The 27,891-nt window shown below is 43.1% G+C and overlaps 1 protein-coding gene across 7 annotated transcripts in view; it reads left to right on the top strand.

The window, feature by feature from the left end:
- SOX5 (SRY-box transcription factor 5) overlaps window positions 1–27,891 on the top strand; it is a 1,038,733-nt gene that overhangs the window by 901,132 nt on the left and 109,710 nt on the right. For all 7 annotated transcript variants that reach the window (XM_087873007.1, XM_060688637.2, XM_087873006.1 and 4 more), the window contains one exon: window positions 5,293–5,439. In XM_087873007.1, coding sequence (XP_087729133.1) covers window positions 5,293–5,439 — 147 coding nt within the window. The remainder of the gene's footprint in view (window positions 1–5,292; window positions 5,440–27,891) is intronic.

Genomic DNA, 27,891 nt, shown 5'->3' with positions numbered 1-27,891 from the left:
TCTAGTCCAGCTCTCTGTTCAAGCATGGAGTTGGATTAACAAATACAGCAATTAATTGGATAAATGTCCTAGATCAGTGATGGCTAACCTTTTTACCATTGGCATGCGATGGCACACGATGGCATGGTGGGCCCGGTAGGCCCATTTTTCCCTCTCCCCAGGCTCCAGATTGGAAACAACTGTTTCCAATCCCAAAAAGATAGGATAAATGGAGCCATCATCATTCAGTGTCATGGCCACACACTACACATCAGTCTTCTTATATTTTTGGTAGCCACTGTAAAAGCTAAGAGTATTCTTTATTTTTTTGCACCATCCTTAATTACCTTGAAACTCTTTTGCAAACTCCTACTTGGAAATTGTATGCTTTGTTGGATGCGTTCCCCAGTTGGATGCTCTTCAACCTTCGTTGACTGTTTTACACCAGCCGTCCAACATTCAAAGAAGATCACTCAATACCAGTGCAGAATTTTAACATCGGACACAATGTTGATGGACGCTTGTCCTTGCTCTAGTTTATTATCGCACGTAACCCGATATTACTTAGCATTACAATAGGAAGCATCTTCAGCAGAGGTGCCTAATTTCGTTGACCTTTTTTCTCCTTGAAATAATGGCCTAATGCACAGTGTTATTATATATTTCATTTTTGTACGCATTTGTTGCCACTCATTATCTAACTTCTCCTTTACCTTGGCCTATAACTTCCCCCCAAGTAGCAGCAACTTGACGAAGTACCATTGCTTATATTTCTCCAGCCTGCAAGAAGAATCATCTTAAGAAACTTGAGTGGACTTAGCTGGAAGCAGCAGCTCACAACTTCCTCCTGGAAAAAAAAATCTAGCCCTGTAAATTTTATATATTTTGAGCGTTGGTCTGCCTCCCTGTAGATGAACCATGATATAAGATGCCGGTTAGGGTTTCCCTCACCCCCCAATTATTTATTTATTTGTTCAACTTGTATGCCGCCTTTCTCCGGCATACACAATTAATTAATATTTTAAATCACTTTAGGATTCATTCACACAATCTCCTTTCTTTCTGATTCAACGTGCGGCTAAAAATGCTACTCACAGGCAGCGGTAAAATCCGGCCGGATCAGACCGGATCTGTTTTACAGGGCATGATGAGAGACAATAACAGAGTCGGAAGGGTTCCTTGGAGATCTTCTAGTCCAACCCTGCTCAAGCAGGAAACTCTGTAACAATTCAGACAAATAGAGAAGGAATGGCAGAACCTGGGGTCGGAGTTAAAAGAGGGATCAGCCTAGAATCCCTACATAGCCACAAATGGACTAAGCCCAACCCCTTTGAATTCCATTGAGCCTGTTATCCAGTGGTGGGTTCCTCCCAGTTCGGTCCAATTCGGCCGAGCCGGTAGCGGTGACGATATGACGTCACCGAACCGGTTCTCCCCACCCTCCCCACCCCCCCACGTTATTCTTACCTTTTATTTGGTCCCACCCCCAATCTATTGCTGCCTCCTGAGTCCCAGTTGATGACTAGAGGGAAAAAAACTGTTTAAACTCTTGCCAAGGGGCTTCAAAGGGCCGTCCTACAGCTGATCAGTGTTAAAAGCAAACAAATGAGTTGGGTCGTAAGTGTGAGGACTGGTTGTAAGTGCGAGGCCCTTCCAGAAATGACTCTGACCAGCCAGCCACGCCCACCTAGTCACATGACCTCCAAGCCACACCCACAAAATAAGCCACGCCCACAGAACCGGTAGTAAAAAAAATTAGAACCCACCCCTGCTGTTATCTAATTTTAAGCAGAAACTGTCCTTAGTTGAGAAGATTCTTATGCGTAGACTTTTTATTAGCAATAAATTAATTTAATTGCACCTTCATGTGTAAACATGGTCGCGCCTGACATATATTGGGCCATCCTGCAAAATAGGATTAGCCATATAAAAATGATTCCAAGTGGGTGGAAACGGAAGTAAATATTGGATGTTGCTTTAAGTATTTAATCTCAACCGAGTTTCAGTTTTAAAAGATGCCAGCAAAGCCTCCCCGAAACTTCCCGCGTACGTGGCTGCCGTTTGCCGAGAGCTGTACTTCCAGATCAGGATGCAGAAGACAGCCGCTGCCTTGCAAGAGTTACGATTTTGCAAATGGAAGGGCTTAAAACATCAAAATGTCTCTGCGAATTAGGATTTTACATTATCAGGTAGCTTTGGAAAAGTAATTGATCATACGAAGAAAATGGAATGAAATGAAGAATCCCGGGTGACTCCCAGCGGGCTCATCAAATGCTTACCGTAGAGTCGTGATGGCGAACCCATGGCACGCGTGGCAAGCGTGCCATCGCCCCAGGTCAGATCTCTGTGGCGTTTCTTTCGTGAGCTTCTATTTCCCTGCAAACGACAAACCAGAAGCTCACAAAAGAAAAAGATCTTACCTCTTGCCGCGCTCCTGGTGTTGGGATGCCCCACCTCCCGCCAGCCAGCTGGTCTTTGGGTCTTTGCTGCGCATGCGCCAGTGGTGGAATTCAATTGTTTTTACTACCGGTTCTATGGGTGTGGTTTGGCGGGTGTGGTGTGGCTTGGTGGGCATGGCAGGGGAAGGATACTGCAAAATCTCCATTCCCAGCCCACTCCTAGGGGAAGGATATTGCAAAATCTCCATTCCCAATCCACTCCTGGGGGGAGCATATTGCAAAATCTCCATTCACACCGCACTCCTGGGGGAAGGATATTGCAAAATCTCCATTCCCTCCCCACTCCTGGGGGAAGGATACTGCAAAATCCCCATTCCCTCCCCACTCCTGGGGGAAGGATACTGCAAAATCTCCACTCCCATGGAATTTGTGGGGGGGTCTTTGGTGCCCTCTAAGCTTGGTTGTTTTCTTGTAGACATTTCATTACCAAACTAGGTAACATCATCAGTGTTAATAAGGGAGCAGGGAGAGCAAACCTTATTCCTTTTCTAGCACTGATGATGTTACCTACTTTGGTACTGAAATGTCTACAAAAAAACCACCAAGCAAAGAGCACTCCAAGGACCCCACATTTCAACCCTGAGCTACAAATATTCTCTTCTATCAGTACCATGGAATTTCTCCAGGAAGATTTTGTGCAGTCTTTCCTTGGTGGCTTTTAGATGCCAGCTTAATACAGAGTTATCTACAAGCTCTGTTGAGCCTCATCAATTAACTATGATTTGAAAAGTACAGTTTGCTTTTCTATAATCCCCCAAAAGGCAGAAACCAAGATTTCAGTAGATGCTGTGTGTGGTTTCCTTTTCAGTCTTTTCTTGGGTACTGCTTCTTCACATTGTCGTTTGTTTGTTTGTTTGTTGGTCTCATCTGTTGTTTTTGTTGTGCCTTTCTGTGACTGTCAACTGCCTTATGGTTCCATATGGATAAAAAGGAGGGAAACCAGTATATGAAATGCCTAAATAAACATCAGCAAATAAAGATTTTTTTTTCACCCCTTCCCAATAAGCTTCCCTTCAGTTATCTGAATAAGAGCCGAGGTAGTGCAGTGGTTAGAGTGCTGTACTGCAGCTACTTCAGCTGACTGCTAGTTCAGCAGATCAGCGGATCAAATCTCACCGGCTCAAGGTTGACTCAGCCTTCCATCCTTCCGAGGTGGGTAAAATGAGGACCCAGATTGTTGGGGGCAATATGCTATTTAGCATACTGTCTTTGGTGTAAGCCACCCAGAGCCCTCGGAGAATGGGCGGCATAGAAATATTATTATTATTATTATTATTATTATTATTATTATTATTATTATTATTATTAATAATAATAATAATAATAATAATAATAATCTTCCTCTGCACAGCTAATTATATATACTGTATTTTTCGGTATAAGACGTACCTTTTCCCCCCCCCAAAAAAGAGAGTGAAAATCGGGGTGCGTCTTATACTCCGAATGCAGCCCCGCCCAGCTTCTCAAACGGAGGTTTCAGAGGCTGAAAAAAGCATCAGAAACGAAGCTTCAGAAAAAAGCCCCCAAACAGAACTTCAGAGGCTTTTTTCTTTTTTTTTAATTATAAAGTTTTTATTTTTATTTTTCATAAACACATTTACATCTACAGTCATTTCCATCATTTTTCATTCATCTTTTCTTTTAACTTTCATTTTTCATTTTTATTTTTTCGGGGCTGCTCTTTTACCCTTTATCTTTACTCCAACCTTTCTTCTTCTCTTCCCCTTCTCTTCCTTCCTGTTTCTCCTCCTACTTCCTTCGTTCTTCCTTGCCTTCTCTTTCCTACTTCCCCTTTTTTTCCCCCACTCCTCTCTTCTTCCCCCCTTCTAATCTTCTCCGCTACTCCTCTTTCCCCTCCCTCTTCTTCCTCTCCTTTTCCCTTTCTTCTTCTCTCCTCTCCTCTCTTTTCCCTTCCTCTCTCTCTCTACTCCTTCTCCTCTCTCCTGTTGTTTCCCTTTTCAGTTCAGTCTAAAGTGGTACTCGAGCAGCCCCAATTTCCTAATTATCTTTATTCTCATTTCAATTTCTTATTCAAATTGAATAAGAAGCCTTTTTTTCTGAAGCTCTGTTTTGGAGGCTTTCGGAGGCAGGAAAAACAGTTTTTTTCTGAAACAGAGTTTCAGAAGTTTCAGAGGCAGAAAAAAAAACAAAAAAAAAAAGCAAGGCACAGAGCTCACAATCAAGGAACCTGTTGCTAAAATTCATCTCTGGGAACAGCTGATTGGCGGTATTCCGGGAGGCCGATCTACCTGCCAATCAGCTGTTTTCCTATTTTCCTCCCCAAAAACTAAGTTGCGTCTTATACTCTGAAAAATATGGTATATTAAAAAAATGGGGCCTGAAATCCCAACACTCAAAATATGGTGCATCTTCCATCACCAGCACAGACCTGTATCTATCTAATAGTATATAGGTAGTCCTCAACTTACAACACAATTGGGACTGGAACTTCGATCGCTAAGCGATATGGTCACTGAATAAGTCATACCCTATTTTACTACCATTTTGGCCGCAGTCGTTAAGTGAATCTTGCTTCCTTCATTGGCTTTGCTTATTGGAAGCCTCCTGGGACGGTTGCAAATGGTAATCACGTGACCTCGGGATGCTCCAATCTCGTAAATACATGCCAGTTTCCAACAGCGTGAATTTTTATCATGTGATCACATGGTTGCTGGGCTGGTCGTCAGTACAAAGTCCGGGTCGTAAGTCACTTTTTTTCACCGCTGTCATAACTTTGAACAGTCGTTAAGCAAACGGTTGTAAGTCGAGGACTATGTCTATTTTAAAAGGGGGGGATTTCTGAATTGGGAATAGGTTCTCTAGCTGACCAGCTTCTGTTATTGTTATTTTGCAGCAATTGTACGCCGCACAACTTGCAGCCATGCAAGTATCTCCTGGTGGAAAACTCTCCGGCATTCCCCAAAGCAACATGGGTGCAGCAATATCGCCTACCAATATTCACACTGACAAGATCACAAGCAGCCCACCCCCCAAAACCAAGGTAATGCGTTAAGAGTTCAGCTGCCAGGCTTTCTCATAAAGCATGTGTCGCATATTAATGGGATTTTTGCATGCTGTGGATGGAAATAATTCAGGTCTTAGGTCTTGTAAAGTCCTATAAGACTTAGGTTTTAGTCTTATGTCGAGGATATTTACCCATATAGTATGGCTGTATTACTATTAACCTCCTTATTTTTTCTACAACCTTCTGTTATTGGTATCTTATGATTATATTGCCTTGTTTCTATGTACACTGAGAGCTTATGCATCGGAAACATCTCTTCTCTTCTCTTCTCTTCTCTTCTCTTCTCTTCTCTTCTCTTCTCTTCTCTTCTCTTCTCTTCTCTTCTCTTCCCTTCCCTTCCCTTCCCTTCCCTTCCCTTCCCTTCCCTTCCCTTCCCTTCCCTCCTCTCCTCTCCTCTCCTCCCCTCCTCTTTCATACAGCCATTCATTTGATACATTCTCTTCTCTCCTCTTCTTCATCTATCCATCCATCCACCCATTCATCCATCTGATCTCTCCTCTCCTCCCCTCCTCTTTCATACATTCTTCCATTTGATACATTCTCTTCTCTCCTCTTCTTCATCTATCCATCCATCCATCCGATCTCTTCTCCTCTCCTTTCCTCTTTCATACATCCATCAATTTCATACATTCTCTTCTCTCCTCTCCTCTCCTCCCCTCCTCTTTCATACATCCATCAATTTCATACATTCTCTTCTCTCCTCTTCTTCATCCATCCATCCATCCATCCATCCATCTGATCTCTTCTCTTCTCTTCTCTTCTCTTCTCTTCTCTTCTCTTCTCTTCTCTTCTCTCCTCTCCTCTCCTCTCCTCTCCTCTCCTCTCCTCTCCTCTCCTCTCCTATTCCATTCCATTCTATACCAATTTCAGGTGAACAGAAAGGCTATGGCTATGAAAAAAAAAAAATTCTTTGGCATTCTGATTGATGACTACCGGTTGTCAGACCTGCCACAGTTTAAACTCCAAAATAGAAATGATCCTTGGCTCCATTTGTTGAGAAAAGCATCGTTCTATTAGAAGTCAAGTGTATTGCAATAATGCAAAGCCAGAACTGAGAATCGTGCGCCCAAATCCCTAAGGTCCACTTTTCTCCCCTTTGCTACCTCCCACTACCCTAACCAACCAATGGGGTTCAGGCAATGTTTTCATAACAGACAGGCATAGGCACAGTGTGGCATGCAGCTGGTATGCCAGGCGACCTTGAAGCAGCTTCTCGAGTAGATACAGCACTTACTTTCGTTTTCCCCCAAGCCTTCCACGTTACAACTCTCCCACCCCAGAGTCCATGACAGTCTGTCACCGAATAGAAGCGAAGCACAAGCAGGCGCAGCTGACACTGGTAGAGTAGCAGTTATTAGAAATCACCAAAACACCTATTGCAACTTAAGTTTGTACAAAAGCAATATGGATTTTTGCATTGTATGGATTCTCTACACTGCTACAACTGAAGCAGGGCTTATAAACCGTCTCATTCGGCATCTGCTTTATTCAGGAAATCCAGAATGAAAGCGTTCAAGAGGGATAATTCTTCAAGTCTACTTTTATTTATTTATTTATTTATTTATTTTTAAATTTGTATACCGCCCTTCTCCCTGAGGACTCAGAGCGGTGAACAGCCAAGTAAAAGCATAAACTACAAACATTAAAATACAATTAAAAAGATATATATAAATTTGGCCCCATGATTAAAAACAATTAAAAACAATTAAAAACATTTTAAAAAGTGTTAGGCCAGCCCGGCTTGCTGGAAAAAGAAGGTTTTAAGGGCACGGCGGAAGGCACCGAGGTCTTTTAGTCTTCCATCAAAATAAACCTTAATAGCCTTCAGGTAATTGGCAAGGTCAGGCTGCTCTTATCATCCAGATGTTCCCCCTGATGTTCTACTAAAATTTATCTCCCTGTAACTTAACTCCAGTTAAATTTAATTCACACTTTTGGGATAGAACAACTGTTTGCTTTCTCCCCCCTCCCCCTCCCAATATTATAGCCTTTTAGGTTTCTGAGAAACACTATTTTATTCCTCCATTTTTCTTCTTTAGGGTGAGGTTATTTGCCAATTAACTAGGCAGGCTCAATGATTTAGGAAAACTGGATACAAAAGGACAATATACAAAACTGCATCAATGAATGGATGTATGCATACACACATTCACAGAGAATTTCTCTCACACACAGAGAGAGGGGGGGAGGGAGGGAGGGAGAGAGAGAGAGAGAGAGAGAGAGGAGAAAAAATTGGAGTTAGAAATGCATACAGTTTCCACATAAATCTTAAACAAAATATTTGCAAAGTGATACAGAACAGGTCAAAATGAATATATATATGTTTTCTGAGGTTTTCGCAGGTGTTTGTATGTAGGTCTTTGGTTATTCGGGTTTTCTCCCGCGTAAAATTGGAGGTGTCTTGGCGACGTTTCGACGAAGTCTCATTCGTCATCTTCAGGCTGGTGTCTTCGGCTTCTTTTTGCTCCTAGAAGCACGAAGCCGACGACACCAGCCTGAAGATGACGAATGAGACTTCGTCGAAACGTTGCCAAGACACCTCCAATTTTACGCGGGAGAAAACCCGAATATATATATGCAGAGGGAATCAATAGAGCATGCAGAGGTTAGAGTTTTGTTACGGTGTGTTTGAGTTCAGATAATTTACTATCTAGACATACATTTTCAAAAATGAATATCAGGTCAAAGATGGTTCAAAATGTATTTCTTTCCATAAGACAAAGGATCCGTTTGCACTAGCACAGGGCTGTCTTCAGAACCAACTCACATTTTGAAGTACTGATTGTCCTTATTTAGTGACTACCTCATTTAGCGGCAGTTACCACAATGAGCAAACAGTAACTTTGCAAGGAATTCTCAGCTAACCTTTTCTGGTCCATAAAGGAAAGGAAAGCTGATGTAAGCTCATAAGCACAGTCACCGTTTCACTGAATGTCCACTACCTGTATTTGGTGGAATGACCATGTGAAAATATTGGAACATGTTCCCATGATCAGCTCAAGAAGTGTTGCAAAGAAGGAGTAGCTTTTGTCCAGAATTTCATACTACTACGTGTGCAAGACCTTTTGCCTGTGAAAAGAAAGGGCATCTTTCATATGTAAGCATTTATTTGTTCTGAGCAAGGACTAATGCTAGCTGGCTTCATTCCTCTTAGCAATTGTCTCTCAACCACTAGGAGAGAAGCTGCTAACATCTGTTTTCTGTATTGGACAAAAATAGAGAGTCAATCCATGCAAGATGTTTGCTGTATGCCTTGGCATATAACACAGACAGAGAGATGTTAAGATGGATGGATGGGTCAATGGATGGATGGATGCGGGGGGGTGGATGGATGGGTGGGTGGGTGGATGGATGGATGATTGGGGGGTGGATGATTGGGTGGATGATTGGATGGGTGGGTGGGTGGATGGATGATGAAGAATTGATGGATGATGGATGGATGGATGGATGGATGGATGGATGGATGGATGGATGATGGAGAATTGATGGAGAATTGATGGATGGATGGAGGATGGATGGATGGAGGATGGATAGATGGATGAAAGAATAGATAAATGATGGGTGGGTGGATGGGTGGGTGGGTGGGTGGGTGGATGATTGGGTGGGTGGATAGATGAAGAATTGATGGATGATGGATGGATGGATGGATGATGGAGAATTGATGGATGGATGGAGGATGGATAGATGGATGAAAGAATAGATAAATGATGGATGGGTGGATGGCTGGATGATTGGATGGATGGATGGATGGATAGATGGATAGATGATGAAGGATGGGTGGATGGGTGGGTGGGTGGGTGGATAATTGGGTGGATGGATGATTGGATGGATGGATGATGGATAGATGATGGATGATGAAGGATGGATGGATGGATGATGGATAGGTGGATGGATAGATGATGATGATGGATGGATGGATGATGGATAGGTGGATGGATAGATAATGGATGATGAAGACTGGATGGATGGATGGAGTTAGCAGTCTCCACCAAATGTGTGTGTTTTGTTTTTTTTAAAAAAATCAATATAGCAGCCATAGTGGTACAAGTAAATCTCTGCCCACTTTTATACATATCATGTCTATGCAGCTTTAATCCCCATCTTGCCTTTTTTACCATGTCCTGTGGACACAAGAGAGAAGAGAACATACATACATACATACATACATACATACATACATACATACATACGTCTAGCATTTGGTGTAGAAAATAAGGAGAGGCAGCCCAGGTGGAACAATGACTTGGGCGAGGGGGTCTTTTTCTCCTTAAGCCAATTCTCCAAGGATCACTTTCCATATTACAGCCAGCAGCAGATACTGAGAGTTCCAATAAGTTCCACCAAACTTTGCTAAGAAAAAAAAGTTTGAACCCTCTACCCATATATATTGGCCTAGTTGCCCGTGTTAAGGGGGTGGGGGGGAAGGAAGATAAACTATGTCATATTTCTTTTAGCCCTTATTTGGGGGGATTTGGGGATTACAGTATTGACTTGATAATGCTCACAATAACTCAAATGCCAAAAGAAAGGAAGATTTTTTTCCCCCCCCCCCATTCACAATGACTGGAAATACGTTGCCGTCGTTCCTCTTTCTCTCCTTTTCCTTCCTGGGGGAGGAAAATCTATTCCCCTTTTTCTGAGTTTCACTCCTGCCAAGAGACGATTTGCAGAATTGAGCTGCAAAGAAAAGGCAGGGAAAGAGTGGCGGGCCTGTTTGTATGTGTGCGCCTGTGTGTGTGAATGACGGGGGCCATCCAAACGGCTGTAAAATTGTGCAGCATGGTCCCTCTGATTCATGCTGTTTTCAATCTGCTGTGTGCCAGTTGGAGGTTGAGAGAAAGAGGAGGGGAGGGCGAAACAAGGAGATAATACGGAGAAATGATAGAGTGTCTGTGACCTCAAAGCTAAGGCTGGAAACCCGAGACATTGATTTCACTTAGCATTCCTGCTGTGAAATCTGGCAGAGTTCAGATGTAATAAAAGAACAAGATTCTGTTCTAATGGTAATGGCGTATGACAGACATGTCTGTCATTCGGTCGCTCCTACACGCAAACACACACACACACACACACACACACCAAGAGGGAAGGGAGAGACATGGGAGAAACGTCTTTTGATCTTCCTGTGGAGTTGGGCGAAAGCCATCCGGAGCTTTGAGCTGAATCACAGCCTACCGTGTTAACTAAGGAATCGGAAGAGAGCTGGAAGGGACCTTGGAGGTCTTCTAGTCCAGCCCCCTGCTCAAGCAGGAGATCCTATATCCATGATGGCGAACCTATGGCATGTGTGCCACAAGTGGCACGCGGAGCCATATCTGTGGGCACGCGAGCATTGCCTTAGCTCAACTCCAGTGTGCATGCGCGTGCCGGCCAACTGATTTTCATGCTTTCTGGTCCCAACGGAAGTCAGGAAATGAGCCATTTCCAGCCTCCAGAGGGCCTCCAGGGAGTGGGGAAGGCGATTTTCACCCTCCTCAGATTCCTAGAATGCCTCTGGAGCTTGTGGAGGGTGAAAAACGGGTTTACCAGGTCCACCGTGCCATCACGAGCCTTGGTAGTACAGTGGTTTACAGCACCCTGTTATTAACATAGCTGCCTGCAATTACTGCAGGTTCGAATCTTACCAGGCTCAAGGTTGACTCAGCCTTCCATCCTTTCTAAGGTAGGTTAAATGAGGACCCAGTTTGTGGGGGCAATAAGCTGACTTTGTATAAATATACAAAAGTATGAAGGCTATTGCTTAACGCAATGTAAGCCACCCTGAGTCTCCGGAGAAGGGCGGCATATAAATCAAATTTAAAAAAAAAAAACACAGGGGGGGTACCATGCGCGGGAGCGGGGCTCATTGAATTATGGGTGTGGGCACGCATGTGTGTGACCTCCCCATGTTCTCCCCACTTTTGGCACGCAACAGCAAAAAGGTTAGCCATCACTGTCCTATATCATTCCAGACAAGCGACTGTCCAGTCTCTTCTTAAAAACTTCCAGTGATGAAGCACCCATAACGTTGTGATGGCTAGAAATTCCACTGATTAATTGTCCTCACTGTGAGAAAGTTTCTCATCAATTCCAGATTGCTTCTCTCCTTGATTAGTTTCCATCCATTGTTTCTTGTCCTGCCTTCAGGTGCTTTGGAAAAATAATTGACCCCCTCCTCTTTGTGACAGCCTCTCAAATATTGAAATACTGCTATCATGTCCCCCCTAGTCCTTCTTTTCTTTAAACTAGCCAAACCCAAATCCTGCAACCATTCTTCATATATTTTAGTCTATAGATGAGGAGTCAGCAACCTGTGGCTCTGGAGCCGCATGTGGCTCTTTCACCCCTCTGCTGTGGCTCCCTGTCACTCAAAATATGTGTCACAACTGCCAATGTGCGACACACAATTTATTGAGCTTTTCAACCCCTGGTAGGCCAACCATGGATAAATCGAAGAAAAGTTTCAGAAAAAAACAGAACGTTTAATTCAACTACATATGCTAGTTTTGTGGCTGCTGAAGAAATAGTCAGGCACAGGAAGGGTTTTGTGGCTCCCGGTGTTTTCTTTTCTGTGGGAAATGGGTCCAAATGGCTCTTTGAGTGTTTAAGGTTGCAGATCCCTGCTCTAGGTCTTTATTCATCTTAGTTGCTCTTCTTTGCACTTTTTCCAAGTCTCAACATCTTTTTTGCAATGTGGTGACCAAAACCGGATCCAGTATTCCAGATGTGGTCTTGCTAAGGCTTTATAAAGCAGTATTAATACTTCACATGATTTTGATTCTATGCCTCTGCTTATATAACCAAGGATTGTATCAGCTTTTTTTGGCTGCTGCCACACATTGCTGCCTAACTAACTAACAAACAGCATAATAACTACCGTATTTTTTGGAGTATAAGACACACCTTTTCCCCCCCAAACAAGAGGGTGAAAATCTCGGTGCGTCTTCTACTCCGAATGTAGCCCTGCCCAGCTTCTCAAACGGAGGTTTCAGAGGCTGAAAAAAGCATCAGAAATGAAGCTTCAGAAAAGAAGCCCCCAAACAGAGCTTCAGAAGCTTTTTTTCTGAAGCTCTGTTTCGGAGGCTTTCAGAGGCAGGAAAAAAAGCAAAAAAAAAAGCAAGGCACAGAGCTCACAACCAAGGAACCTGTTGCTAAAATTCACCTCTGGGAACAGCTGATTGGGGGGTTTTCTGGGAGGCCGATCCACCTGCCAATCAGCTTTTTTCTTATTTTCCTCCCCAAAAACTAAGGTGTGTCTTATACTCCGGTGCATCTTATACTCCGAAAAATATGGTAAGTATAGGGATTAACTAAGGAACTAAGGAGAAATTTCCTAACGGTGAGAGCAATCAACCAATGGAACAGCTTCCCTTCAGAAATTGTGGGTGCTCCATCACTGGAGGTTTTCAAACAGACATTTGAAAGTCTGAACAGACATTTGTTTGAAGCGGTATAGGCAGTGATGGCTCTGCACAGGCGAGCTCGTCAGGGTCGCGACCAGGAAGAGGAGTTGCCCAGGGGGCATGCGTGCACCGGACAAGGTACTTCCTGTTTCCGGTGCGTATGAGTCTTTCAGATACTGCCACGCATGCACACGCACTGATTGGTGGCGGCTTGCATGTTCACGACACACATGCTCACATGCATGTGTGTCCGGCCAGATGCTTCCAGTCCCAGAGGAGGAATCCACAGTTCTGTATTGGGGGGGAGAAAGTGTTTATCTCCGACTTTTGAGATGGGAGGGGCCAGAACGTGGGGCAGCACCAATGAGAATTCTCCCCGCTTGAGCGTCATCGGTCTCCGGACAGAGTCCTTTGGGACTTCACCTGAAGGAGGAGAGACAGTTCTGCGGAGAGAGAGAAGCGGAGAAAGTGAGAGCGGGGATCTTGGCCTGAATAACCAACTTGGACTACTTCTCTGCGTGGAACTCTCTCCTCCAGTCGGTGAAGTCAAGGGAGACTCTGCCCGGAGACCGATGACGCTGCAGAAGGGAGAATTCCAATTGGTCCTCTTTCTTTCTGGACACGCCCAATTCCAAAGTTCAAGGAAGCCCCATTCCCGGCTCACAGACCAGCTCTTCCAGTTTCCGGCACTGCCGCATGCACAAAGGCCAGCTGATCGTCGTGTGCGCATGCGTGCCAGAAACCCAGAAGAGGAACGACACACGTGCCAGGTGACATGGCTCCGCGTGCCACCTTGGGCATGCGTGCCATAGGTTCACCATCACAGGTATAGGGTCTCTTGCTCGAGCAGGGGATTGAACTAGAAGACCTCCAATTCTGTTATTCTATGTTCTATGTATTCCGCGTCATGCAAATTGGATCAAAAGCAAGGGTGAAATTCTCCCGGTTCAGACTGGATTGCCCGATCCGGTAGCGATGGCGGTAGGTGGTTCGGAGAACCGCTAGCAGAAATCCCTGAACACCTCCACACACACACCCATGCCCAGCTGAGCCACGCGATCATGAGAGGCTTTTTTTTTTTACTTTTAAAAGCATTTTTTTCTACAAGGGTTTCCTGCCTGGGCAGGGGGTTGGACTAGAAGACCTCCAAGGTCCCTTCCGGCCAGTCCGCTCCCACAAAGAGGGTCTCCTCAGGGTACCATCGGCCAAATTATGTCGGCTGGCGACACCCAGGGGGAGGGCCTTCTCTGTGGGAGCCCCTGCCCTTTGGAATGAGCTGCCCCCAGAAATTCGTAAAATCTCTGATCTCCGTGTATTTCGCTGTGCCCTCAAAACATTGTTGTTCCGCCAGGCTGGGCTATCAAGGTAAAGATTTTAATTGGGTTTTTAAAAATGGGATTTTAAATTTGGGGTTTTAAATTGAGCCTATCATTTAATAATTTTAATTATTTTTAAATTTTGTCTGTCCTTGTGCTTTTAATCAGGCTGTACACCGCCCTCAGTCCTTCGGGAGAAGGGCGGTATAGAAATAAAATTAACAAATAATAAATAAAAAATAAATAAATTTCAACTCTGTTATTCTATTCTAACATTCTAACTTAACACCCGTGGCAAGAAAGGCCGTGAAATGGGACACACAACTCATGTAACAAAGTCTCACTCGGCAGCGGAAATGTAGGGCTCAATTGTGGTCGTAAGTGGAGGACTACCTGTATATGTTGTCTCCAACTAAGATTAATAAACTTGAGGTCATACCACGCAGAAAAAGAATCATCCAAGATAGCAGTTGTCTTGTCATGCACCGCACAATGCTTTCCTTAACCTCATATAAAAATGTGCAGCCATTATCCGCGTGCAACGTATTTAAGCCTTGTGTGGTTTTCCTCTCTCAAGGTCTGTTCTGCTCTCCCGTGAATGTTTGGCACAGCTGTTGTGATATTAGCTAAATATCTCTTGGTACTTGACAAGGCACGCTACGTTGTCTGAAGCCTTTACACGGCAGTGGGGGTGAGACAACCCGTTCAGCGTGAAATATTAGCCACCAGTTCTTACTTGCTTTCTTTTTAACCTTATTATGATCCCGGGTTTTTCAACCAAGACACAGTTTATGTTCAAATCCATGGCAACGATGTAGAAATTGTATGAATCGTTGGTTGTGGATTATGATTTTACTCAACAACAGTCCTTGGGAGTCGCAAGGAGGACTGCAAATGGAGACTCCGGGCTGGCTGCAAAGCGCACTAACCAGCTAGTCATAAAATAGGTTATTGTAACTGAGGGCAACAAGCTTTCAAATGCTGCTTTGAGATTAATCTTTTTAAGCAAAGGGCAAAATTTTATTGTCTCGTTATCTCAACCTTCCAGATTATAAATCAGAACGGGAAGGGGCTGAGAAATCTACATCAGCTGAATTTTGACCTTATTGTCTTCTTTAACAAAGGGACTGAATTAGTGGATAAGGATAATGCTGTGGAGCTAGTTTACTTAGACTTGAAAAGTAGAGCGGAGGTGGCGCAGTGGTTAGAGTGCAGTACTGCAGCTACTTCAGCTGACTGCTAGTTCAGCAGATCAGGGGATCAAATCTCACCGGCTCAAGGTTGACTCAGCCTTCCATCCTTCCGAGGTGGGTACAATGAGGACCCAGATTGTTGGGGGCAATATGCTATTTAGTATACTGTCTTTGGTGTAAACCGCCCAGAGTCCTTGGAGAGTGGGCGGCATAGAAATATGAAAAATAAATAAATAAATAATAGAGCACAGCCTACTTATTTATTTATTTATTTATTTATTTATTTATTTATTTATTTATTTATTTATATTTCTATACCGCCCTTCTCCTGCGGGACTCAGGGCGGTGTACAGCCAGGATAAAACATAGCATATAAAATTTAAAAATATTTTAAAAAACAATTAAATAATTTTGGCCCGAATTTAAAACAACCCAATTAAAACCAAAATTCGATTAAAAACTAAGAGGGTGGGATCAAGCCAGCCCAGCTAGATGGAACAAGTGTGTCTTCAGGGCCCGACGAAAAGTCCGGAGGTCTGATATCGTGCGTATCTCAGGGGGCAGGTCATTCCAGACTTACTTCTTGGTAAGATAGATTCCTTCCAGTACTGTCACAGAGAAGAAGGGGTTGATCTATTCTCCACGGCACTTGAGGGCAGGACAAATGGTTGGGAGATGATTAAAGAGAGATCCAACCTGGAACTAATGAAAAAATTCCTGACAGTAGGAACAATTAATCAGTGGACTGACTTACCTTCAGAAGTTGTAGGTGCTCCATCACTGAAAGTTTTCAAGAAGATACTAGATAGCCATCTGTCTGGAATGGTATAGAATCCAGGGAGTTGAACTAGGAGCCTTCCAAGATTCCTTCCAATCCCATTATTCTATGTTCTATGGATTAAGTTGGGTTGGAAATAATGGAGACTGAGTGACTTAGATCCAGGTTGATCTGAGTGATTTAAATCCTTCCATTCCCCACTATCCAGTCAGAGCTGAAGAAGCTTCTTGGATGAGAAGCGAAATGTCTTCAAAGAAAAAACAAGGAAGTCCAGTTGCCTCCTGAAAAAACACCTTTGGGACAACCTTGGTCTGGATGACTGAGATCCAGGGCAAGACAAGTTTGTTGTGATGGTTTGCTGTGATCGTTGTGTATCACCTTAATTGGAATTCAAGTCATCATGTACTCGGTGTTTATTTTCATCTCCAATGTCCTATATTCAAATGGAGACTAACTTGGGTTTCCCTTCTCCCAGTTTTACACCTTAACTATACAAGCTGTAATCATCACCGTATAAACTGAGAACAAAAGTTGGTAGCTTCAAAAAAAAAAAAAAAAAGAAAGAAAAAGAGGATGTGTTGTTAAATGTGTTTTTAACGGAATCCAGCAGAATTTATATTCATAATTTTTCCACTTGTATCTATAGTTTATTACCATCTGCTGCCTCGAACACCATTTTGAGTGGAAAGGAGGGAGAATGTCTTTGTATGTAAGATGGCATTAATTAATTAGTGTTTTAAAATAGAATAAATGTCCATCAGTCTTTTTATTTGGCCCAATCTTGACAGAATGTGGTGGTAAGATTCTAACTTTCTTCAAATTCTCATCTTTAATAAATGGGCATCCTGGTTGGTGCCAATGGGAATTGTAGTCCAGAAGGCAGAGAGTTAAGAAAATCTGTGTAGGAGATGATGAGGCTGAGCTGGAGGAGAGGTCAAATATGTCATCAGCCATGAGTCCCTTTGTGCCCATAAGAGATCTAAGTCCAGCTCACCTTGAATTCCTTCTACTCTTATCTACTGCCAATTTCCTTTAATAGTTCAGATTCTTGTAGAGACCTTAAGCTTATAATAAAATGTTATACCCATTTGAACTGTCTAGATCTCCTAATTTTCCTGGCACTTGACAGCCTGTTGTAGTAGAAGTCCAACTTCTTTCAAGTTTCTGGACATAGAACCACGGGTGTTAATTTGTCCTACAGTCAAAGAATGACAGATAGAGAAAAATTGAGCGTCAGAACTGCATGCATAAAGCTAACAGCAAAGAATATCGTTTTATCGCACGTATATGTATTGGACACCGAGCCAAACCCTCACAATTTTTATGGCTATTAGAATGGCAAATAGTGTTGCTATATCCAGCTGGCCAAAAATTTTTGTCTGGCCCATAAAAGTGTAAGTGCAGGGCAACAAAAATTTTGAAACGAAACCAATGGCCTTGGCTGTTGCTTCTGTGCTGCCAATTATTTTAACTCTTTTAGAACTGAAAATGAATTTGGAAGGGTTCTTTTTCATTTTTTTTTGAACATAAAACATAGAATAATAGAGTTGGAAGGGACATTGGAGGTTTTCTAATGCAACCTCCTTCTCGAGCGAGAGAACCTGTACCATTTGTCCAGTCTTTTCTTGAGAGCCTCCAGTGATGGGGCACCCACAGATTCTGAAGGTAAGCTATTCCATTGGTTGATTGTTCTTAGCGCTAGGAAATTGATCCTTAGTTCTAGGTTGCTTCTCTTCTTGGTTAGTTTCCATCCATTGTTTCTTGTCTTGCCTTTTGGTGCTGTGAAAAATAGTTTGATCCCCTCATCTTTGTAGGAGTCCCTCAATTATTGGAACACTGTCTATCATGTCACCCCTAGTCCTTTTTTTCATTAGACTAGATGTCAGCGTTTCAACGCTGGTATAGAGAGAGAGAGATAAGCTCTGAACTTTTGCCTGCTAAATCCCTTTGAAGTCGAGTTGTCGTGGAAATGAAGAGGAGGGGGAACATTCCTGGGAAATGACGAGACAAGAAGTCTGAAGAATGACTTGGAAGATAGCCAATGAGAAGCAGAGATTTGGGGATCGGAAAGGGAGGGATTGGGGGGCAAAAGGTCAGTCTTGTCCACATCGAGTCATGATCCGGTGGCTGTGCTCAATTAAAGAAAAGATTTCCTTAAAGATTGGCAGTTTGGAAATTCATTTATTTTGAGATAGCATCGAAGTCTGACACTAGATATACCAGTTCCTGTAACCATTCTTTGTATGTTTTAGCCTCCAGCCATTTAATCATTCTTGTTGCTCTTCTTCGCACCCTTTCTAGGGTTTCAACATCTTTATTATATTGTGATTGTGACCGGAACTGGCTGCAGTATTCCAAGTGTAGTCTTTGGGTGTTCGTTTGATTTTTAAAATCAAGTGACATTTTTATATTTGTGGAAGTTGTCTGTAATATTTGCGGGCGGGGTGTGTGTTATTCATAAAATTGAATATTGTCAACATTCTTGGAAAGGATCGCAATTGGATGGGAAAGTCATAAAATGAAGGATGACGCTATTAAGTTCAATTGTCACTTGCCTCAGGGGTGAAATTCAGCAGGTTCTGACAGGTTCTGGAGAACCGGTAGCGGAAATTTTGAGTAATCTGGAGAACTGCAAATACCACCTCTGGCTGGCCCCAGAGTGGGGTGGGAATGGAGGTTTTGCAATATCCTTCCCCCTGGAGTGGAGTGGGAATGGAGATTTTGCAGTATCCTTCTCCTGGAGTGGGGTGGGAATGGAGATTTTGTAGTATCCTTCCCCTGGAGTGGGGTGGGAATGGAGATTTTGCAGTATCCTTCTCCTGGAGTGGGGAGGGAATGGGGATTTTGCAGTATCCTTCCCCTGGAGTGGGGTGGGAATGGAGATTTTGCAGTATCCTTCTCCTGGAGTGGGGAGGGAATGGGGATTTTGCAGTATCCTTCCCCTGGAGTGGGGTGGGAATGGAGATTTTGCAGTATCCTTCCCCCTGGAGTGGGGAGGGAATGCAGATTTTGCAGTATCCTTCTCCTGGAGTGGGGTGGGAATGGAGATTTTGTAGTATCCTTCCCCTGGAGTGGGGTGGGAATGGAGATTTTGCAGTATCCTTCTCCTGGAGTGGGGAGGGAATGGGGATTTTGCAGTATCCTTCCCCTGGAGTGGGGTGGGAATGGAGATTTTGCAGTATCCTTCTCCTGGAGTGGGGAGGGAATGGGGATTTTGCAGTATCCTTCCCCTGGAGTGGGGTGGGAATGGAGATTTTGCAGTATCCTTCCCCCTGGAGTGGGGAGGGAATGCAGATTTTGCAGTATCCTTCCCCTGCTACCAGTGGTGGGTTCCTCCCAGTTCCGCCGAGCCGGTAGCGGTGACGATATGACATCACCGAACCGGTTCTGCCCCCCCCCCCGCATTATTCTTACCTTTTATTTGGCCCCACCCCCAATCTATTTCTGCCTCCTGAGTCCCAGCTGATCGGTTAGAAGGAAAAAAACTGTTTAAACTCTTGCCGTGGGGCTTCAAAGGTCCGCCCTACAGCTGATCAGTGTTAAAAGATATTTTAAGAGGTGTGGACTTCAACTCCCAGAACTCCCCAGCTAGTCATGGGGAGTTGTGGGAGTTTATTTATTTATTTATTTATTGTTTAAATTTTTATACCGCCCTTCTCCCGAGGGACTCAGGGCGGTGCACAGCCAGCGATAAAGTTGAAGTCCACACCTCTTAAAAGGGCCACGGTTGAGAAACATTAGTTTAAGCTCTTTAAGGGGAAAAAGAGATCCCTTCGTGCTCAGTATTAAAAGTAAGACTCTTAAACGGTTGAAATTTTTAAAGCATTGATTAAAATTCTGCAGAGAATTTGTCCTAAATTCAAAGTAGGAAAAAGCTCCTCTTTTTACTTAAGTTCTAATCTGTGGCCACTGAGGATCTAATACATTTTGGTACTCAGGTAGACAAAAAACACACATGGTGCCCTCTGTGATTTATAAAGAAAATTAAATAATGGGCCATTTGCTCCCTTTTAATGGTGTCTCAGAATTGATCAAATGCACTGCTTTTAGTATAACGATCGAACCAGCCATCTCCAGCTAACTCTGCCTTCCTTTTTTTTTTATTCTGAAAAGGAAATGCTTGGAAATTATTGAGTAGCTACAAACAAGATCAATTTAGTAAGATCAACAAGGGATCAACCCTTATTTCTTTATTTAGGTAGAATTATATGTTGCCTTTCATTTAGGAGCTCAAGGAATTTATGATTAGGAGACTGGAGGATAAAACATATGGAAAAACAGTTGCAGGAATTGGGTACCGTATTTTTCGGAGTATAAGACACACTTTCCTCCCCCCAAAAGAGGCTGAAAATTTGGGTGCGTCTTATACTCCGAATGTAGCCCCGCCCACTCGCTGGCCCGCACCCTTCGGCCTCCACGCATCCTCTTCCCGGCTGCAGAGATTGCCACAGACAGTGCTTTGGCGATCCCCGCAGCCTTGAACGGCTCTCAAACGGAGCGTTTGGTGGCTGAAAATGTGAGGCGCGGAGCTCAAAATGGCAACCCGGAACAGCTGCTGCCTTGTCTTACTGCTTCCGCGCTTCGCCTGGTTTACTCACCAGAGCTCCCTCCGATGATCAGCTGTGCTTTTGAAGCTGCTTATCAGCCCCAACGAGTTGTGTGCGAGCAAAGCGAGCTCACATGTGCTCGCACGCTCACAAACAGCAAACTAATGTGTTGAAGCTGACCAGGCTAACGACACTAGCCAGATGAATACCTAGTAGGCAGAGGCAGAATTCCCCCCCCCTATTTTTCCTCCCCAAAAACTAAGGTGCGTCTTATACTCCGAAAAATATGGTATATCAAGTTTAATGAAAAGGGATGACATAATAGCAGTGTTTTATTTGAGGGACTGCCGCTAAGAAGAGAGGGCCTGCTATAGACAGGAATATTTGTAGCCCAGGGTTGAATTATGGAGTCCTTGGTGCTCTCTGAGTTTAATAATAATAATAATAATTTTATAGTCATTGTACATATATACACAGTATACTCATACAACGAAATTCATTTAACTCCAAAAGACCAGGTCCAACACACGTAACAATCCCAAAACACACCCCTAACCACCACAAATTCATCACCCCTAAACCACCCAAACAACAGCTGTCCAAACAACAATCAACAAACAACAATCCTGTCCAACAGCTCACTGATGGTGGCCCTTTAGTTCATTGTTGAGTGCAATTATAGCTCTGGGATAAAAACTATTCAGAAAACATGTGGTCCGAGTTTTAATCGTTCTGTATCTTCTGCCAGAAGGCAACAGTCCAAAAAGATTGTAAGCAGGATGGGAAGAGTCTCGGAGAATGTTATAAAGCTTCCTCAAACAACGAGATTCGAAGATGTCATCTGGGGCTGGTAGCTGGAGCCTGATGATATTCTCAGCAGCTTTAATGATTCTCTGTAGGGCTTTTTTTGATGGTTCTCTTGCAAATTTTTCATTACCCAACTAGATAACTTATAAGAAATGCAAGGAAGAGCACAAAGGGTTTCATAATTTGCCGTGTTCCGTCCTCCTGCTTTTGCCCCCCACAAGCAGGCCTGTGAGATGGGTGAGCTGAGAGAATGAATGGCCCTGAGTCCCCGAGGAAGTTTCGATGGCTGAGAATGGACTTGAAGCTGTGTCTCCCTACTCCTAGTCCATCCTCACTGTTGCAGCAGTCTGGCTTATGGGCTGAGAGAATACTATTGAACTTTATCAAGGAAAGGAAAATCTCATGTTGGGTGAGAGAGGAGACAGAAGAACAGGTTAGGAGAGGAAGACCAGAATTGGAAAGGACCTTGAAGGTCATCTAGTCAAACCCCCTCCTCAAGAAAGCTTAAACCATTTCAGACAAATGGTTGTCCAATTTATTTTTTTTAAAACCTCAGTATTGGTGCACCCACAACTTCTGGAGGCAAGCCGTTCCAATGATTATTTTTTTTCACTGTCAGGAAGTTTCTCCTTGGTTCTATGTTGGATCTCTCCTTGATTCGTCTCTATCCATTGCTTCTTGTTCTACCTTCAGGTGCTTTGGAGAATAGCTTGACTCCCTCTTCTTTGTGGCAGCCCCTGAGATATTGGAACACTGCTATCATGTCTCCCCTAGTCCTTCTTTTCATTAAACTAGACATGCCCAGTTCCTGCAACCGTTCTTCATATCTTTTAGCCTCCAGTCCCCTAATCATCTTTGTTGCTCTTCTCTGCACTCTTTCTAGAGTCTCCACATCTTTTTATATCATGGCAACCAAAACTGGTTACAGTATTCCAAGTGTGGCCTTACCAAGGCATTATAAAGTGGTACTAACACTGCCCAGGATTCTATCCCTCCTATGATAAGCAACCCATCAGGTAAATAATACTGGCTAATGGACAGAGAAAAAGAAGGGGATCAATTTATAAGAATTGAGTTTGTGGCACAAAACCCCAGCCCACTTCATGAACCTGTCAATCCTGTTGCATTCCAACACTTTACATAAATATGACACCAGTCGAGTTGTAGTGACAGATGAAACTCCACATGAGGTCTCCGTGGGAAAATTGGCAGGAAAAGCTCCCTATAGTATCTCTGTACAGATGAACTTTTTTTTTTCTTTTTGCAGAGGAAGAGATCAAAAGTAGGCATATGCAGCGGGTAAAAAAAGATACAGAATCATTCCAGCAAGCATGCTCACTTTGATCACCCTACCTATGGTCTTGATCTTCTTCTTTGTAGTTTGCATAGAACTTATTTCTGAAAGGAAGTTCAAAATTCAAGCATATCCATACCAATGAAATATCAGCAGTTAAGGACAATGGAAGGTACTGTAGATAGTTTTTCACAGGCAAAAGAAGACATTCATCTGAATTTAGAGAATGTATATACAGTGGTACTTCAGTCCTTTTCTGTAATTCCTTCCGAAACCGATGAGGACCAAGAAAAAAATCACATGATTTGTCATGTGACCCGCTGTTTCTGCCGGAAGAAATGGCGACTCATGAGGAAACCGACCACAGCAAGTTCTTCCTTATGTGTCAACTCCCAGGAGAAAGATGAGTGCCGGAACAAGATTTCTGTGTCAACTTCAAACCGAACCAGGCAGAAGCCATTTTACTGTTCCTCAGTTGTCACACACAAGGGAAAGGGGAGAAGGAAGTTAGAATACCTTGTTAGACACAACAAAGAACTTTCTCGTGGGAACCAAGGTCATCTCCATGGGGAACGATCAGGGAAGGGATAATCGGAGAGCCCGCCCATTGACCCAATTGGCCAATGTGACCTGTGACCCTTGGGGATGGGTTTATTTCTTCTTTTAATTATACTGAAACCGTGGGAATTATTTAGAGTTGGTTTTCCTTTAATCCATGCCGATATGATGTACTCAATAAAGAAGTCCTTTGAGGTGGATTCAATTCAGTTCTGATTTGTTTGGGCTCATTAGTCAGAACCTTGACATTCTGCCTCAAAACGCGCCAAACACCGAATCCGACACGTTTTTGAAGCAGTCGAGTGCCGAGTGTATCACCGTACAGGTAGTCCTCGATTAATGACCGTCATCGAGCCCAGAACATCCTGAAGAAAGCAATAGCATACCACTTCTGTACATTTGGCAAAAACAAAACGAAAACACCAACCCAAAAACACTTGAACATGCTGGAGTGTTGTAACAGTAACAGAGTCGGAAGGGACCTTGGAGGTCATCTAGTCCAGGAGACCTGCACTAGGGATTCGAACCGCCCGAACACCCAACCTTTCTGATCAATGAGCTCGGCGTCTTAGCCACTGAGCTACCTAGTCACCAGGAGTCATGCTAAACTTCTGGAGACTTTTACCTTTTTAGACAACACGGGGAGAAAAACACAAGATCAGAAGGAATCCAAGTGGATTTTGAAAAGGAATCTCTCTGTCCTCTGAACATTGTCCAAGTTGTTTGATTTCTTTCTTTTTCGTTCTTTTTTTTTTTTTTTTAAAGAAAGCTCCTTTCTTTGACACACAGGTAGTGTTCTCGTCCTCTCTTTCTTCTTTATATATGAACTTCGGGGCTGTGTGTTCTCTTTTCCAGTCCGCATTCTTTTCTTCTCTTTTTGTACACCCTCAGCAGGACGAGAGATCTGTGGCTAATTTGTTTTGATATGCCTGTGCTTTGGTCTGCCTTCTTTTTGAAATGCATTCCTTTTGTAGACATGAGGTCGAGGTGGTGGGATGCTTCCAGCATAGGTAGCATCCACAGCAGAAAAGAGGTGACCGACTTTGATCGCTGGGTTTTCTGTTTTTCATGTCGATCATTTGAAAATGCAGCGATGTTCAGTGGTGGGGTAGCTTCACGAGTCCTTCTCCGGTTTCCTCCCAGGGTGTTTGCAGTAGTTAGGGGACATTTTGTTCTCCTTCCCTTTCTCTCTGTCTCTTAGCCTTTTCCTGAATCACTGTGAATTATGTTAAGGATATTGTTGTTGTGTTACCGACCAGCAGAGTGTAGAGCACAGAGAAACGTTGCTGAGAACAATGAATAAGAGATGTGCAAACTGGTTTATCAAAAGTTTACTTTATAGTGAAAAAACAATCTCATAGTCTTTAAATCAATCCAAGTCTTTGCCAGTTAAATCAGTCCAGTGATACAAAAATCTTCTTACCACACAAACAGTAGTTGGTTAGAATAACAAACTCACTCTGGTTCACAAACCACGATGGTAGCAGATCCATCCAACGATGATAGCACAATGGTAGCAACTCCACACACTATGGTAGCTTATCATCAACTGAATACTTTACAGTATCTTTCTTAAATACGTTTACAAGCAGTGATTATCTAATTACAGCATGACTCAGCATTACAATGAATCAGCAGGAAAACTTTAAAGTCACACAATACATATTCATATTAAAGTTACAGAACACATATATTGCCTGGACAACTTGTTAGGCTCAAACCATATCCTAACAAATTGGATGGGAAAGGATAATATAGACCGTGCTACAAAAAGAAGCCCGGTTTAATTGATGAACATTATCATTGAGGGGGACAAAAATTGACTGCGATGTAAAAAAAAAAAAAAAACCCATAGCACAGTGTTTCCAAAACTTTTTCTTTTCTTACCCAAAACTGCTTATCAAAATCGACCTTTGCAAATATGAAAACATCTCCATCCATTTTCCAATCTTTAGTAAACATTCACTGTTCTACCAGTGCACAATGATTTACTCTTTTGCTTCTTTTATGCATAATTAGTTTGATGAAAAGAAGGACTAGGGGAGACATGATAGCAGTCTTCCAATATCTCAGGGGCTGCCACAAAGAAGAGGGGGTCAAGCTATTCGCCAAAGTGCCTGAAGGCAGGACAAGAAGCAACAGGTGGAAACTAATCAAGGAAAGAAGCAACTTAGAACTAAGGAGAAATTTCCTGATAGTTAGAACAATTAATCAGGGGAACAACTTGCCTCCAACACTGAATGCTCCAACACTGGACGTTTTTAGGAAGAGGTTGGATAACCATTTGTCTGAAGTGATGTAGGGTTTCCTGCCTAAGCAGGGGGTTGGACTAGAAGACCTCCAAGGTCCCTTCCAACTCTGTTATTCTATTCTAAAGGTCTTAGCAAACTTGGAGGAGAAATCGTAACTCCTTTCCTTCAGCACAGTCATAACTGTGAATGCTGAATGAATGGTGGTAACACGAGGACTACCTGGACTATAAAAACAGTCCAGGTAGTTCTCAATTTACAACATTCATTTAGTGACCGTTCGAACGGCACTGAAAAAAGTTACCTGTGACCGTTTTTCACACTTAAGACTGTTGTAGCATCCCCATAGTCGTGTTATCAAACTTCAGACGTGTGGCAACAGACTCATATTTATGACGGTTGCAGTGTCCCAGCATGATGTGATCCTCATTTTGCGACCTCCTTGACAAGCAACGTCAAAGGGGAAGCCAGATTCGCTAAGCAACCAGGTTACTAATTTATCCACTGCAGTGATTCACTTAACAACTGTAGCAAGAAAGGTCGTAAAATGGGGGTAAAACTCACTTAACTAATGACTCACTTAACAACATAATTTCAGGCTCAGTTGCGGTCGTAAGTAGAGGACTACCTGTACTATTGCAAGATCTTTCTGTCATTTCGACAAATTTACCATTGGTAATTTCATTGATTTTCCTCTTAATAGGAATGCTTTGGGAGAGTTTTGAATATATTTTAGTATACCTGGCAATCTTTGAGTCAATTTAAATGCCCTTGTTATGCTAGGCAATGGATTTGTGTGTCGGCACCTAAAGGAAAATCACTTTTACCCAATTTTGGATAATTTACCCTGGTTTGGGAAGTACTGCCATAATGTCTTGGGGGTGAAGCTCTTGCTTAGTATACAATAAATCCCAATTTTGGTTTTGTTTTTTTTTAAATAGTTACACAGCAGAAACTTAATGTGGAGAAAAGCAAGGTTTTTAAACCTAGGTAGGAAAAACCAAAGGTACAAGTACAGATTAGGCGAAATCTGGCTCAAAACCAATAACTGTGAGAGGGATCTTGGACAATCATTTAAATATGAGCCAGCAGTGTGTGGTGGTAGCCAAAAAAGCTAATTCAATCATTGGTTGTTATAAACAGAGGCTTAGAATCAAAACCATGTGAAGTATTAGTACCACTTTATAAAGCCGTAGAAAGCGCATCAATTTTGGTCACCACATTACAACAAAGATGTTGAAACTTTGGAAAAAGTGCAGAGAAGAGCAACTAAGATGATCAAAGGCCTGGAGACTAAAACATACGAAGAACGATTGCAAGAGTTGGGAATGGCCAGTCTAGAGAAAAGAAGGATTGGGGGGGAGGGGACCCCACAATTTATTTATTAGTTCGATTTATATATGCCGCCCTTCTCCAGAGACTCAGAGCGGCTTACAATGCGTTAAGCCATAGCCTTCATACTTTTGTATATACCTGCTTAGTAGGGCTTTCGGGGCCCCCTTAAGCGGTGTTCTATTTTATACGAAGTCAGCTTATTGCCCCCACAAACCGGGTCCTCATTTTACCTACCTCGAAAGGATGGAAGGCTGAGTCAACCTTGAGCCTGGTGAGATTTGAACTCGCGGTAATTGCAGGCAGCTGGCAGCTAAGTCCTACTTTAACAGCAGCAGTTTAGTCCACTGCACCACCAAGGCTCTTAAACAATGATAGCAGTATTCCAGTATTTGAGAAGATGCCACAAAAGAAGAGGGAAGTCAACTTATTTGCCAAAGCACCAGAAGGCAAGACAAGAAACAATGGATGGAAACTAATCCAAGAGAGAAGCAACCTGGAGTTAAGGAGAAACTTCCTGACGATGAAAAGCTTGCCTTCAAAAGTCGTGAGTGCTTCATCACTGGAGTTTTTTTTAAGAAGAGACTGGACAGCCACTTGTCTGAAACGGCATAGGATCTCCTGCTTGAGCAGGGGGTTGGACTAGAAGTCCTCCAAGGTCCCTTCCAGCCTCTATTCTAATTTATTATTATTTATTTATTTATTACATGTATTTATATGCCGCCATTCTCCTGAAGGACTCAGGGCGGCGAACACAAGTTAAGAAACAAGTACAATAAAATCCCATTTTAAACCAAATAACTAATTAATAGTAAATGATAAAACCCGGGATCAGAGTCAGCCTATTTGTTTGAACAGCCAAGTCTTCAGGTCCCGACGGAAGGAGCGGAGATCAGGAGCCATCCGGAGCTCGGTAGATAATTCATTCCAGAGGGTGGGAGCACCCACAGAGAATGCCCTACCCCTGGGCAC

The sequence above is a fragment of the Pantherophis guttatus genome, chromosome 7, assembly GCF_059756535.1.
Source record: "Pantherophis guttatus breed Tessera chromosome 7, ASM5975653v1, whole genome shotgun sequence".
NCBI lineage: Eukaryota > Metazoa > Chordata > Lepidosauria > Squamata > Colubridae > Pantherophis > Pantherophis guttatus.
This window is presented reverse-complemented; position numbering and strand designations above follow the sequence as displayed.